The 14,470-nt window shown below is 40.3% G+C and overlaps 1 protein-coding gene across 1 annotated transcript; it reads left to right on the top strand.

Moving 5' to 3' along the window:
- Positions 1-2,012: 2,012 nt before the first annotated feature.
- On the top strand, positions 2,013-13,412 carry sltm (SAFB-like, transcription modulator). The gene is made up of 20 exons (XM_020098847.2): positions 2,013-2,202; positions 3,128-3,209; positions 3,293-3,348; positions 5,094-5,121; positions 6,418-7,102; positions 7,692-7,726; positions 7,822-7,925; positions 8,006-8,155; positions 8,264-8,376; positions 8,455-8,615; positions 8,708-8,808; positions 8,929-8,985; positions 9,087-9,232; positions 9,348-9,528; positions 9,753-9,877; positions 10,591-10,764; positions 11,251-11,562; positions 11,656-11,794; positions 12,021-12,175; positions 12,267-13,412. Exons 1-20 carry the CDS (start codon positions 2,023-2,025, stop codon positions 12,376-12,378), a joined length of 3,096 nt encoding a protein of 1,031 aa, XP_019954406.2. The 5' UTR covers positions 2,013-2,022; the 3' UTR covers positions 12,379-13,412.
- The last annotated feature ends 1,058 nt before the right edge of the window (positions 13,413-14,470 follow it).

Below are 14,470 nucleotides of genomic sequence, written 5' to 3'. Positions count from 1 at the left end.
TGACGAAGATAATATAAATGTTGAAAAACAAACAAGGGGGATTCATACAGACCAGACCAAGAATGAAAGGAAAATCAAACAGACACACACACACATAGATTCATATTAATGGGTCAATGTTTAAGCAGCATTTCATTGATGGAGCTGAGGTGTAGCTAATTTAAACTGCTTTATGTACAATACTGTATGTTTGCGGTGGTTCTTAGTCATAATGAGAAATGATCTTGATCTGGGAAACTGTGACAGGCATGTTTCCTTGTTTACTAACACAACATAAATCAATGAATGATTTTTAAAAAATCATCAGTTGACTGATTGGTTATGAAAACAATCTGCAAAACCTAAAATTCAAATAAGTCATAATGATAATAATCAGAGGACAACAGCAAAGTATCTGATTAAATAGGCCAGACATATGGCATTGAGAAGCATAAAGGCAAAAGCACAAAATTTGTATGTATACATAAATTATCACTATCCAGGCTGCAAAAAATGGTTATTCAAGATGATGAGTAAAATGTTGTTGCTGGAAACCATATAACCCATACATTTATTTCTTCCACTATCATAATTAGTCACACAATACTGAAATAAGTATATCCAAATATTCAATGTCAAATGTTCAACATACTCAAAAAAATGTGTCCCCATTTAAAATAAATGCAAACTGATATAGGGAAGTAATGAGGGATGTCTACAGAGGAACATCTACTTGGATTCCTGATCAGACATTACATAAGAATTGGGACCAAAATAAGTTTTTAGCAGGAATAATAAATCACAGTTGCTGTACAACACAAGACAAAATCTTACTTATTGTGAATAACTAGTTTGAGACAGTAGAACTACTTGAGGTAGGTGTGACAAAACTAGGATGGAGAAGCTGAATGTCTTTCGAGATCAAACAGCAACAGAAGAAACTGATTATAGTCTGTGTAAAGGTACTGGAATCATGTGGGATAGAGAAAGGAGGAACTCTGCTGATGGGCATTTTCATTCCTTTGCTTTTATAGAATTATACTCAACACCACATATCACAAGGCCTGTGTACCTATCGATTTTAACATCACATTTTGGTCCTGTGGACCTTCATCTGGTAAACGGTGAGACAAAGGACATTCAAACACATAGGCTACACCCCCTTGTAATTGTCCAATCAGATAGAAGAAACTATCAGGCTCTCAGACCCACTGCCTGTTTCCATTTCACTAATTACAAAAGACTGCATACCTCCAACATCAGGGAAACTGCCTGCCATCAAGAAAGGAAAGTTAATATGAGGACAATAGCGCATCAGGGTAACATATTACTGTTTAGGTTAACCTCTAAAAATGCCTCTAAATGGACAATAGGTTCCCATTATACATGTATAAGTACTTATAAGTACAAATCGGATAGCCATAAGCAACAACTAGGCGAAATTAAAGATACATTTATGAGAAAAGATAAGATAAAACAAAGGATATCAAAGGGCTGATGAAGACAATGTACAAGCACCAACCAAATGGAGATACAAAACAAGGGATGTCAAAGAAACCAGGGAGGGTGTCAAAGAAAATATCATAAAGATCATCCACTCAAGGCTTCAATACCTGGGTGAGGAGATTACATTTTGTAATTGTGGATAATTCTGAGAAGCTGATACAAAGTGAAAGTTATCCCCGTATAATGTGTAAAAAAAACCCACATAGTTAGAAATAGAGGTACTTTAAAAAATATATAAAGTCACAATAAAAATCCATTAGACTGATATGATGAGAAAAAAATAATGTGATAAGAATGCCTGGACAGAAAAAATGTGTGTGTGTTTGATGAATAGTTTACACAGCTTCCATCTTACACTAATTCCTCACATTGAAATGAATGAATGGTGTTTGTATAAAGATTGGTTGGATGATTTGTTCCTGCATTATTTTATAGGTCATCGGTTTGTTTACATGTTGCCAGTCACGGGCAGTAGGTGGCGGTGTGGTATCTAATGACAACAAATGAAAACAACGAAGAAGCAGAAGCTTTGCAAACATGGTCCGCGCACGCGCGCGCTCGTTTCAGTTATCTGGAGGTAAAATGGCGTCGGGAGCCATTTCCACGGAGTCGAAGAAGATAACAGAATTAAGAGTTGTCGACCTAAAATCCGAGCTGAAGCGAAGGAGTTTGGACACTTCGGGCGTAAAGAGCGTTCTTCTAGCCAGGCTGAAACAGGTGAGTCCAAAACGAGCCTGTTTAGTAGATGAGTGGTTGCGATGCAGAGATGCTAACGCTAGCTACGTCCGTGACAGGTTTCTCTGTTAGCTCGATGGTCGCGACCGCTGGCCCAGTTTAGCTTTACACACGTCCACTTAAACACCCACCACCTGGTAGACACATAGATATCTGTGGACAGAGACATGCGTGTGAGCTGCAGGGGTTTGAATGAGCACCGGGAAAACGAAAACACGTATTATCCTAACCGTTAGCATCGCCCACGAAAGGCCTCGAGACGACATGAGAATAATTGGGATTATTAAAAATCATTTAAAGCCTCAAATTGCTGAATGTGGCATTGTGCACTTCACGAAGCAGAGGGGATGCGATTGAGCTCAGCTTGTTGGTTCGTGCTGGATCTTCCCTGCAACCATTTTAAGTACAATTTACAAATGGGAGCAGGACTTGTTTGTGTTCCCACTGGATGGTTGCTATGAACTCACCCACTAGGAGGTCCGCATCAAGGTGTCAGACGGTTATCCTTGTATCGTATTTACTCCATGTTCATAAAACATTTAATGATGGATCCAAGTTTATGTGTGAAAGACGAGCTCCCATACTTAATGAATAACCTGTAAAATCAGAACATATTTGATATGAGCCAGTTGCTTACAAACTGTTCCGAATTAGGATTTGTGGTATTAGAGATTTTTTTTGATCATTCATTCGTTTAATGTTAGTCGTCCATCTTACAATCAGATATATATTTGACAAAGAAATGCATTCAATTTCACAGTTCAAAAGCTGGAATTGGAAAATATTAAGTGTTAATACTTACAATTGATAATGTATATTGAACATGATTTTCAGTTGATTGACTTATCAATTAAACACTGTGGCTGTCTTTGGTTTTAATTGCATGTTTTTTTTAAAATGTTTTCAGGCTGTCGAGGATGAAGGTGGTGACCCCGAAAAGATGCAGCTTTCGAGTGATGCGTTACCTCGTAAAGTTGGAAAAGCTAAAGGTGATTTTGCTCTTGTCTTCATTGATGAGTCTGTTTTTTTAATCCATGTTAATTTTTCTTAATTTATTTATTTCAACTTTCAGTGAAAAAAACGGATTCAGACGCTGACAACACCATGGAAGAAGATGTCCTTTACAAGGTGACTTGCACAGGATTCTATTGTCAATGTTTGCCACATGACTGTGGATCTTTGTCTTTATCCACCATGGTCAATATATCTTGAAACAAAAACAATTATTTCTAGTAGCGCACGTCTTGGGACATTTTCATAGGAAGTTGTTTTAAGAGTTAGCAATGGATTGTTTTGTGTGCCTGATCACCAAAATGAAAGCGGCATGAATTGATATTTGGGGTGTTTTCTCACTCGGCCCCTTTCAGCCCTCCAAACAAACTCAGAGCAATGAGTCAGCATTTTATGTACATATGTGAACAGTCCAAAAGAACTCTGACAATGGATCGCCTTAACTCCGTGTTGTGCTTAGATTAACTTTTGCATTGTGAACACAAAGCACTCCAGATGTGCTTGGCGCCATTGTATTGAATTTAATCTGAACTGTGATGCATCGATGCAGTAACAAAATCAATTTAAGTTTTCTGCGACATTCATTTTGTAGCAGTGTCCCACGGCTGCATTATGATTATTACAGATGCTGCTACAGCATCAGGACAGGCACATTATAGGTCCAGTCGCTTTTTACTGCGTCAGAGTCTCCTGTGTCCTTCCTCCTCACTCCACCACGACCTATGCTCACTTTACACTTAAACAGCATCACTGAACAGAGGTTATTATGACACATACAGTATTTAAGTTAACTTTGTGTTTTGTTTGATTCACTCCTGAGTTTATGAGATAATATAATCCAAAACAGTAAAGATCTGTGTAACTGTCAACTAGGTAATGTGTAAACACAAAGGGACTGACATTGAGAGCAAAAGTGGACCAGATAGAAAACCGTGTCCCTTTAATCTGGTCCACTTTCTGGACTGAGTTCAGCTCATTTCAGGAGAACTACATGTGAAAATACCCTTAGAGCCCGTGACTCTATTCCAAAGTTCGGGTGGCCACATAAACATCTGTTCATTACATCAAGGGTTTTAGTGGTTGCCAGGAAGTATGACAGGATGCAGTAAATATACTAAACTGAGCTTAATTTGCTTAGAAATAATTTACAAACTGCCACACCTGCTATCCAAAATATTTTTATTTCCCATTTAGAGCTAAAAAACAAAAGTTTATATAAATAATTTCTGTATTTTAATCTACACCTTGCAGCTGTGGGATTGCTTCAGGGTCATGTAGAAGCATATACTCATCTAGAGGGAATATTACTGAACTAATACAATGAAAAATTAGCCAGAACTACTTTTCAAAAAGGGTGTGCGATATTGACAAAAAATAACATCTCTATATTTTCTTGGATTTTGTTAAAAATGATAATTAGACCACTGGTGGAACCGGGCTGGGCTCTCTGTCCAGAATGAGTGGGTGTGGGAGGGAAGGAGAAAGAGAGAGGGATAAGGCTGAGAGACTCATGCACGCACACACCGTGAATGAGAAGGCAGGCTCTGTGATCTCTAGAACGCCCGAAAAAATATTCATTGTCATCAAATACTGGGCTGGTGGAGAGGAGCTTGTGCGAGGCGCATGACTCTCCCTCCCTCCCTCACTCACTTGCAGTGCTGGTGGAGAGGGGCACGCTCTGTGTGGCTCTACCCAATACCCAATAACGTGAGCTCACACATCATTGAAACAACAATTAAGATTGATGATAAATATCGCACACCCCTACTTTTGAACTGCTCTACTGAACAACTTTCCTTGCTGTGCTTATTGCATTGAAATAAGTTTGAGGCTTACCTCTGTGTTCTTTTTTTATTTTTTAGGAAACTGAGGAGTATGAATCAGAGAAGGGTATGTATGCTGGCAGTCTTAATGCCCAAAGCTTATATAAAGTCTTTTTTTGCAGCTAACGCTTTATGATGAGATTATTTCGTGCTTCTGGTAGCTGCTGTGGTAGGTCACAATATGCTAAGAGGAGCATTTTAGACATGCTTGATGAAGACAGACTTCCTTTTTTTTGTCATTGGTACATGTATGAGTCATCAAATGTGGGTGGCCTTGACTAAGGTACCTGATTTCTTTGGATTGCACAAAATATTAGTTAAAGTACTGTTTGCTTCGGTGGACTTCCATGCCCTCTGGCATCCAGCTTCCTACACTCCCCATGGAAACAACGAGGGAACAAACTGACATTTTATTACATACAATAAATTTGAAGACTCAGCAACTTGTAGACCTCGAGGATCATTGCACCTTGCTGCTGACATTTTTATTGACATCATTGGTGGACTCAGCAGAGACAAGTGCACCAAATACTTCAACCCTTAACCTAAGGAATCTGGCAGCTTGTGTTGCCAGGTGAGAAAGCCTGTGAACGAGGATGGTATTTGGGTAAATCAAGGACAGCTACACTCCTCAAAACAAGTCTGAGGCCTTGTGTCATGAGACTGCTGGAAGACCAAGAGACGTCAATCATCACAGTCAACATTCATCAAAATTGCACATAAACCTGCCAGCTGACGGCAGCCCCAACATGATGTGTGCATGAAGAAATCCGATATACAGCATCGCCTTGGACTGCAGAGAACAGACTGTTATGACCAAAGGGACACAAGACACAAGGACACATTTTGACTAGAGTTGTGTACATTTGACAGGACACATCACAGCAGATTGGATTTGATGATGAGTGTCCTGAAATCTGCTGATAACACCATGACGTCATTCATATTTGAAGAAATGTTAGACGATGTTGAGATTTCCTAAAATTCAGATGACTTTCCACAGACTGATGCCATGCATTTTGTGTAATGCAGAACACTGAAGGATGAACTGATGGCTTTTTCCTAATATGTACATGGCCCAAGATTCCCACCTGGAGAACTATTGCACATTGTGGGAAACATCTGGAATTGCACATTCAGTATGAATTAAAAGTGAACCAGCTCATAACAAGTCAAGAAATGAAGACCACAGAATTTTCCACATTTTCTGTGAAGTGTGTTGTGTGTCTTCCTGTGGTGTCTACGCCCTCGATGACCATTAACACTAAATGTGCTTTCTATTCTACTTTTTAGGTAAATGAATATACGACATGAATGTTAAAAGTTGTGTTTTGCCATGTTTATCCTTTATTAACTCCCTCAGATGTAACAGATACAGATGATGGTACTCGTGAAAATTCTAAGCCTGCACCGAGGGAGGACAGCCTTGCTCAGTCTGAGGCTGAGGCTGAGGCTGAACCAGAGCCTGAAGCTGTGGAGGCTGAGGCTGATTCAGAGCCTGAGCCAGAGGTGGACGCAGAGACTGAGCCAGAGGTGGACGCAGAGACTGAGCCAGAGGTCGATGCTGACCCCGACGAGGATGACGATGCTGACCCAGACGTGGATGACGATGCTGACCCAGAGGTGGATGGGGAGGCTGATCCAGAGGTGGAGATCGAACTGGCTGGGATGGATGCTGATGCCGAAGCCATGAATTCCTCTAAAGATGTAGAGGACGATCACCTGTCCGTCTCAATACCAAATGAAGATGCCATCACCCTAGATGTTGATGGTGATGATCTCCTGGAAACAGGTAAACATGTGAAACTTCCAGATGCCGAGAAGGGCACAGATGAGCCAGAGGCCTCTGCTGAGACGGGCCCAGATGATGACATGAAGGAGCAAGAGACAGAGGGCCACAGAGATGGTAAGAAAGACGATGGATCCAGGTGTGAGACCACGAAGAAAGACAGCAGAGAGTCCTTGAAGAAAGCTGACACGGGAGATAAAGAAAAGGATTCTGGGAAGAAAGGCCCCTCCACTACTGGGGCATCAGGTCAAGCAAAGAGGTTTGTCTTTCTATGTCAGTTCTTTGATACTACTACCAAGTCCAGCTCACTAAGAACGCACCATTGTGGGTAGCCTCAAGAATTTTTTTTGCCATAAGGGAAAAGTTCACTGATGTACCTAATCCTGCCATTTACTACTTTGATTTATTTTTGTGAAGTTGGTTAAATTCTGACATTAACCAGGAGATGAAAACACACCTCTTATTTTGTTACTTTGACGTTTCCAGAAGTTTTAAAGCCCTTTCCAGTTTCCACACAAGGCATTGTAAAAGAGCATTAGTCCCCATGATGACAGTTTTTTTTCTTTTTGGCCAAATCATTCACTGAAGTTGAACAAAGCTCCGAAGATTTCATTGGTCCAGGGAATAAATTGGCTGACAACCTGACCCATCTCACCTCTGGAAAAGCAATGAAGCCTTTGAGTCATTGATTCAGATCCACTCTTTGCCTACAGGAATGTTTTTTCTGAAAAGTACTCAATGTTTTGTTGTTTTTTATCCCACAAGTCGTACGTCTCTCACTTTACACCTTGGTTTTATTTATCTTCACTCATTTTCATCTGTCTGTTGTTGCAACATTTGCTCCATAGCTCTTCAAGAGACAGAGATGGAAAAGATGACAAGGGTAAGATATTGTCCACACATTCCAAATAAACCCAGGAAAGCACTATTGACAAGTTGATACAGTAATTAATGTGTTCTGGAATACCTCTTAATCAGGAGTCGTTAGCAGCAACGGTTCGTCTCGTAACATCTGGGTGAGCGGCCTGTCCTCAAACACCAAAGCAGCTGATCTAAAAAATCTGTTTGGCAAATATGGGAAGGTAAATAATGTGGAATTAGTTTGGCTTATTTTGAATATGTCTGAAATGATCAGTTTAACAACAAATTTTGCTGCCAACAGGTTCTGAGCGCCAAGGTTGTTACAAATGCTCGCAGTCCTGGTTCAAAATGCTATGGCTTGGTGACAATGTCGTCCAGTACAGAGGTGACACGTTGCGTCTCCCACCTTGACTGCACAGAGCTCCATGGACAGCAGATATATGTTGAGAGGGTAAGTTAGTAAGCATCCAATTGTTTTTGAGGAAAAATTGACTGATCTCATGCTATCCTTTTTATTAATTGAATAATTTGGGGCATGTGTCCTTTTTTTGTTTCTCAGGCCAAAAATGATCCGTTCAAAAAAGAGCCTTCAAAGAAAGAAGCAGAGGACAAAGCAAGTTCCAGCAAAACCAGTGACAAGCGCAGTTCCACAGGGATGAAATGGACTAACAAGTGAGTGAAAGAATAAGTTGAAAAGTTATTCCTTTGTGTGAGGACAACAAGATATTAACCGTTCTTTCAATCCAACAGAGCACAGCCACCTTACAAGAAGGAAGACAAGAAATCAGATAAACTGTCAGAAAAGGACAAAGATTTATCCAAGAAACAGGAGACGAGAAGTGGAAAATCTGAGTCTATTTCATCCAACTCGGGACAAGATTCTCTGAAGAAAGACGACAGAAAGCATGGCAGTACGTTTTATTCCTCTTTCCATCACCGATTTCATGAATTCAGGTAATCATTAAGCATGGCTGTTACTAATAATTATTTTCTCTCTTTCAAGGGACAAAGAGCCCAGGCAAGATGATGGCAGTAGATTATAACAGAGGAGATCCTAATTTTGGCAAAATGAGACCTTTCAGAAGAGGGAGGTATTTTGATAAAGTAAGACCTTTTATTTATATTCTAATTATATTTTATACATTTATTTGATATTAATATTTTACATTATACTTTAAATTTTAATCAGCAGATATAAATGTTACTTTTTGATACACTTTTCAGCCTCCAGTCAACATGAATTTTCAAAGGCGGCCTAAGTGGTTGATTCCTCCTGAAGAGGTATGAAGCTCCTGATACGAGGGACACACAAGTTGCTCTTCTGTTTTACTGTGCTTCACCTATGAGCTGTTATAACTATTATCTCTCTTTTCCTCTCCTAGTTGGAGATGTTCAAAGACAAACAGCGACCTTTCATTAACAAGGGGGAAGAAAATGACATCCTGCCTTTTGAGAAGATGAAAGAGCAGAGGATGCGTGAACGAATGGCTCGTCTGGAGCGTGTCCGTAGAGCCGTGGAGTTGCGCAGGTATCCTGGAACAATACACAGCTCACACACTTTTGTAGACTCAAAATTGAGTATAGTTGATTTACTTGTTTTTTAATCTGCAGTTTTAAAATTAGGTATATTTTCTTGTTTGTAGGCGGCGTGAAATTGCTGAACAGGAGCGACGGGAGCGTGAACGTGTCCGTCTGTTGCGAGAGCGTGAAGAGAGGGAGAATCTGCTCAGGGAGCGCCAGAGACTGGAGATGGAAAGACAAAAACTGGAGAGGGAGCGCCTGGAGAGAGAGAGGCTCGAGAGAGAAAGAATACGTATTGAGCAGGTACAGTGAGCATGAATAAATTCTTTTTACAGTCAAATCTTTATCTTAAAACTGGAAAACTGGAAACTGTCCAGTTAATAATCATTTGTCAACTAAACCCCCATCTTGTAATTTAGCACTTGTTTACAAATGCTTTAGATTTGTATAATGGCTTGTAGCTACAACAATGTCCATAACTCCTAGTAATTGATTTTAATTAGAACATTTTAATATAACTCTTTCAGGAACGGCGTAAAGAGGCAGAGCGCATGGCACGTGAACGTGAGGAGCTGCGGAGGCAACAGGAACAGCTTCGCTATGAGCAAGAAAAGAGAAACAACCTGAAAAGAGGCCGTGAAGTGGAACATGGGTATACACTGTTTGAATAGTTTTACATGGGCTCAAGGGGTTTTACCTGTTGAACGTTACACTCTCAGCACATCTGTTGGTGTTTTTATAGAAAATGTAACACTAATGACAGCACAGTATTTAATGTATCTTCAGCGTTTCTGCTACGGGATCAGGGTATGCACACATTAGAGGCCCGGAATCCTTGTCCTGTCCAGGATTACCCCGCAGCATGTCCTCACTTTACACATTAACAATTAACACCATCACTAGTAGAAGACGTTGTTAGGACACAAAGAGTACTTGAAGTTCACTTTGTGTTTTTTTCATTCACAATAGAGTTTATATTGAAACACATTTTGTGTTCTACGTACAATACGACACGTGACGCACACAGACAGGACAATAGGGTTAAAGTGACCAACGATCTGGATATATGATCCCATATCATCGATCAATAACTAAATAAATGGGACCATTTTCTTTGTGTGAAGAGTGAAAGAGACAGGCAGACATGCGCACACACTCCTGCAGACAGGAGAGAAGCACTCCCACAGATAATAATGCAACTCTGTGTTTTAATTTGATTGTTGCAGAAGAAGCGAAGCCATTTATCCAGGAACATGAATATGAATTTAGCAGGTTTTTATAAAGATCAGTTCTACGTGTCACGAATCACAACCCCCGCAACAAAAAATATTTGGTGAAGCTCTGATCTTGTATGTGTTGTTGCAGTCGGAGAGATGATCCCTATTGGAACGGCAACAAGAAGATGCAGTCAGAGTCAGATGTCCGCTTGAACCAAGGCTCAAACTACAACCGTCAGCAGAACCGCTTTTCAAACTTCAGCCCCCGAGAGAGGGGACGTTTTCCAGAAGGTGGCGTCGAGCAGACCAACACGTACGACAGGTACAAATTGTGGTGAACTGGTAAAACAAACAGGTCTTGGTTTTTCCATTGGCTTAGTTTCAGTGTTCATCATCTCCTTGGACAACCTCGAAGATATATCTGAACAAACTGCAGCGATTGAACTTTCCCCCCCACTCGTCCTAAAATAAGCTTTGAACAGACCATCAGTCAGATGAAGCTCCCGAACCAGCGGATGATGTTCTCATCTCATGTATCCACACAGATCTGTTTCTCTGTGTCCTCAAACTGTGTATGTTTAAACAACATTAAAGCATCTGTATGATTACTTCACAACAAAATCACAGCTACGCTAATGAATGGTTGCTGAGAAACAAGTGTCTGATCGGAGCCTTGGAAGAACACTTTTGCAAATAATGACTACCTATAAGCCTGACTAACAGATTCGCTGTTTTATGTTGCCTGCTGGCTCATTCGACGTTTCATTCTAACATTTTAATCACATTCTGTTCTTGGTTTTCTTGCCAGACGTAACCGATTTGATGGTGAGCCCGAGGTGAAAAAGAGTCGCCCTGCTCCTCACAGAGAAGGCTCTGGCTTTGAGCGCTACCCCAAGAACTTTGAGACAGTCCGCAGAGCTGAGCCGCCGCCTCCTCCACGCAGTGAACTCAGGGACACCGACCGCAGGGACAGAGATGAGCGAAGACCTGTGCCCATGCACGCTCGCCCAATGGGAGCCAGAGCAGGAATGCCTGGCATGTCACACAACCGTTCACCCAGGGACGGAGGGCATGGATGGAAGAATGATGGAGGGATGAACTCCAACAAAGGAGACATGAGGTAATAGAAGAAAAACTTTGCTGTTTTTTTTCTTCTAATATGTGAAAAGTATTAAGTTTTAAACCTCATTTGTCGTAATGTTTGGTTGAGCAGAGGACAGATGCGTATGCGAGCTGAGCGGTCCGGTCGAGAGGGTCCAGGTCCTGTGCTCAGAGGAGGCTCTTCGGCCAGCCGTGGACGGAGCAGCTTCAGTGATCGAGAGGGAATAAGACCCATGGTGATGAGTAATCAGGTCAGCTGATGTGATGAAGAGTTGGAGTGAAATTCTTAAATTCTCCTGTACTTATGGTACATGATACTGACAGGTCAAGCAAAAAAGGTTTATGGTTTTCTTAAAGCCTTGACATTAAAAAAAACGAATCACTAACAAACAAGCAGACAAAAAACTCCTTGATTGAGGTAATTAGTCAATTAAAGCTGTAGCTGACGTATACATGTAACAAATCTCTTGTCTCCAGGCGTTCAGCTCCAGCCGCCAGGTTGTGGTGGAGCGTCACAGCAGGGAGCAGGGTGTGAGGAAGGAGTGGCACGGTGGCTCGAGCTCCCAACGAGGCGGCTTCCCTGACAATCGCAGGATGGGAGACACTCGCAGCAGCATGATGTCGACCTCCAGGTAAAACAGATATATAAATAAACGATAGCAGAAGTGACTAATGTGACTCTTGTTCCCAGCAGTCTTTGACAAAGTTTCTATCTCTCTGCAGTCACTCTTCATCTGGAATGAACCGAATTGTACAGATCACCAGCAACTCCATTTCCAGCGGTAGCAACGTGGGCGGATTCAAACCCTTCAAATCAACACAGCGGCAGTTCTAACTGCAGCCATACTCTGTAAAGCCACTTTAAAGCACCTGGAAAATGTCTGAACTCTTTATTTTTTAGGATATAAACTGTTTTAGGTGTTACATTTGTAGCCAGGAGGTTGACTACATCATTTTATTTTGTATAGACAAGTGTTTACCTCAGTGTGGGGTTTTCCTGACAGTTCCGCTGTTATCAATAAACAACCCTTGCACATGTTTTACTTATATTGAGGAGAATATTGTACAGCCCTAGGTCTTTGTAAGTAAAGTTTTCCAGTGATGTTATCAACCTCTCCTCTAATTGAGTGTCGTATGTACATTTTCAATAGACCAGTGTCTCACATGGTTTCCCTATGTACTGTCTACTTTTAGTGTATTATAGAGCTCCCTCAGCGATGAGCTTTCACTTATTTGGATGTTTATTTGTCAGGAAACATGATGTAGGACACTGTTTTGTTTTTTTAAATTCATACTTTGTGTTACTTTGGAAACATTAGTTTCTAAATAACAGGCACTGTAGCAAACATGCCTCTCAAAGGCCATGAATTAATTTACACAGGCCAGTGTCTCTGAAATATAATCTGACTTTCAAGTGTGTTGCTGCAAGTCTTTGAAAGGACTATCACAGTTTTTCTTTATTTGCTCATTGTTGGGATGGTACAAAATCTTCTCATTCAGTTCTCAGCTTACATTGATTTTGTAAGATATGACATCAGGGCTTTATTTAACCATATGTTACAACCAGGAAGTTCTCTTACGGCAGCATTTAAAATATGTTTGAAAGAAGTGGTTCACGACATGAAATGTGCATTTTGACAAATGGTCTACCGGTTGATTCTGTAGTGGAGGTACCATCATGTTTTTCAATTTAATTTATTTTCTCATTTTCTTTTTATACCTGTCAAGTTTCTTTAATCCTTTTGTATTTGGACCAGTGCTACACATCCCGGACTGCCATGCACCTACTCATAACACACTCTTTACCTACACATCTGCTGTAAATGGTTGATAAAGCTTGATTAAACTACAAAAAAGTGAGACTCAGAATGACTTGTGCTGATTGTTGGCTCATGGTAGCGGCTGTTTCTCCTCTTTTAACCTTGTGTTGGTTCTCTGTAAACTTTATTAGTTACACACTGGCCCCTGGTAGGATTACCACAAATAATTGAGGTCATGAAACGAGTGTGTTGGAGGTTTTCACTATAATGTAGGACTTTAAGTTGATGTGGGTTGCTGACAGGACCATCACAAAATGTAGCTTATTATAGTTATATTATAGCAGCTGTCTCCTTAGAAGCCTGTCTCGTACCTTATTATACAAACGGAGTAAAATCTCACTACAAAATGAAAAGATAAGGGAATTGAGTGCCTTGCAAAACCACTGTACTCACCAAGGTTATTGTATTTTTTAGTAATTCCCTGGAAGATTAGTGAAAATGTAAGAAGGAAGGAAAACAATTCCTGGATCCACACTCATTTAATGTTTTATTTCCTTTGTCCATGTCTCATCCTTTCATCAAGTTTCATGGAAATCAGTTCAGTAGTTTGATTTAAATAATACTAACCATGCACCCAACAAACCAAAGAGACATGGATGAAAAAAATGATAGATGATGATAACAATGATTGCACACTTTGTGAAATTGGTATTTGAATGATAAAAAGTGAAGGAATAAGATGCAACAGATAAATGAATGATTGACACTGAACGCTGTGATTAAAAAAGTGATCGGGTGATAGATTACAAATGACGAAACCGAACCAATGATTCATCTTATTCTTTTATTATCCTCGTAACTTCTAATCAGGTTGAATGTCCCTCGTCTATAAGGCATTTTGTTATATATTTATAACCATATACAATATGTGACTGTAATGTGAAAGGCTACATACATTATTTGGTCATTTATGTAAATAGATGAACATTGAAATCAACACAAATGAGTAACCTCCCATATTCACAACCCCAATCCTTTTTGCTTGTGTGTTTCCTGTTGAACAGTTGAAATGAGATTCCTGGGGTATAGTTGATGATTTCATTTCTCTTAACCTTAAACTGTTTGGTCCAACCGATACTGCACGAGCACCACAAAGTCAAATGTGGG

Source organism: Paralichthys olivaceus, chromosome 1, assembly GCF_024713975.1.
Source record: "Paralichthys olivaceus isolate ysfri-2021 chromosome 1, ASM2471397v2, whole genome shotgun sequence".
Taxonomy (NCBI): domain Eukaryota; kingdom Metazoa; phylum Chordata; class Actinopteri; order Pleuronectiformes; family Paralichthyidae; genus Paralichthys; species Paralichthys olivaceus.
Note: the sequence above shows the minus strand (reverse complement) of the source record. Positions and strands in the feature narration are given on the sequence as shown.

What these genes read in the sequence shown, in the direction of transcription:
- sltm (XM_020098847.2), top strand. Translation starts at nt 2,023, where the DNA reads ATGGTCCGCGCACGCGCGCGCTCGTTTCAGTTATCTGGAGGTAAAATG. An exon ending in AGATGGAAAAGATGACAAGG is followed by an intron (nt 7,727 to 7,821) that starts GTAAGATATTGT and finishes CCTCTTAATCAG; the next exon opens with GAGTCGTTAGCAGCAACGGT. An exon ending in TGTTTGGCAAATATGGGAAG is followed by an intron (nt 7,926 to 8,005) that starts GTAAATAATGTG and finishes TGCTGCCAACAG; the next exon opens with GTTCTGAGCGCCAAGGTTGT.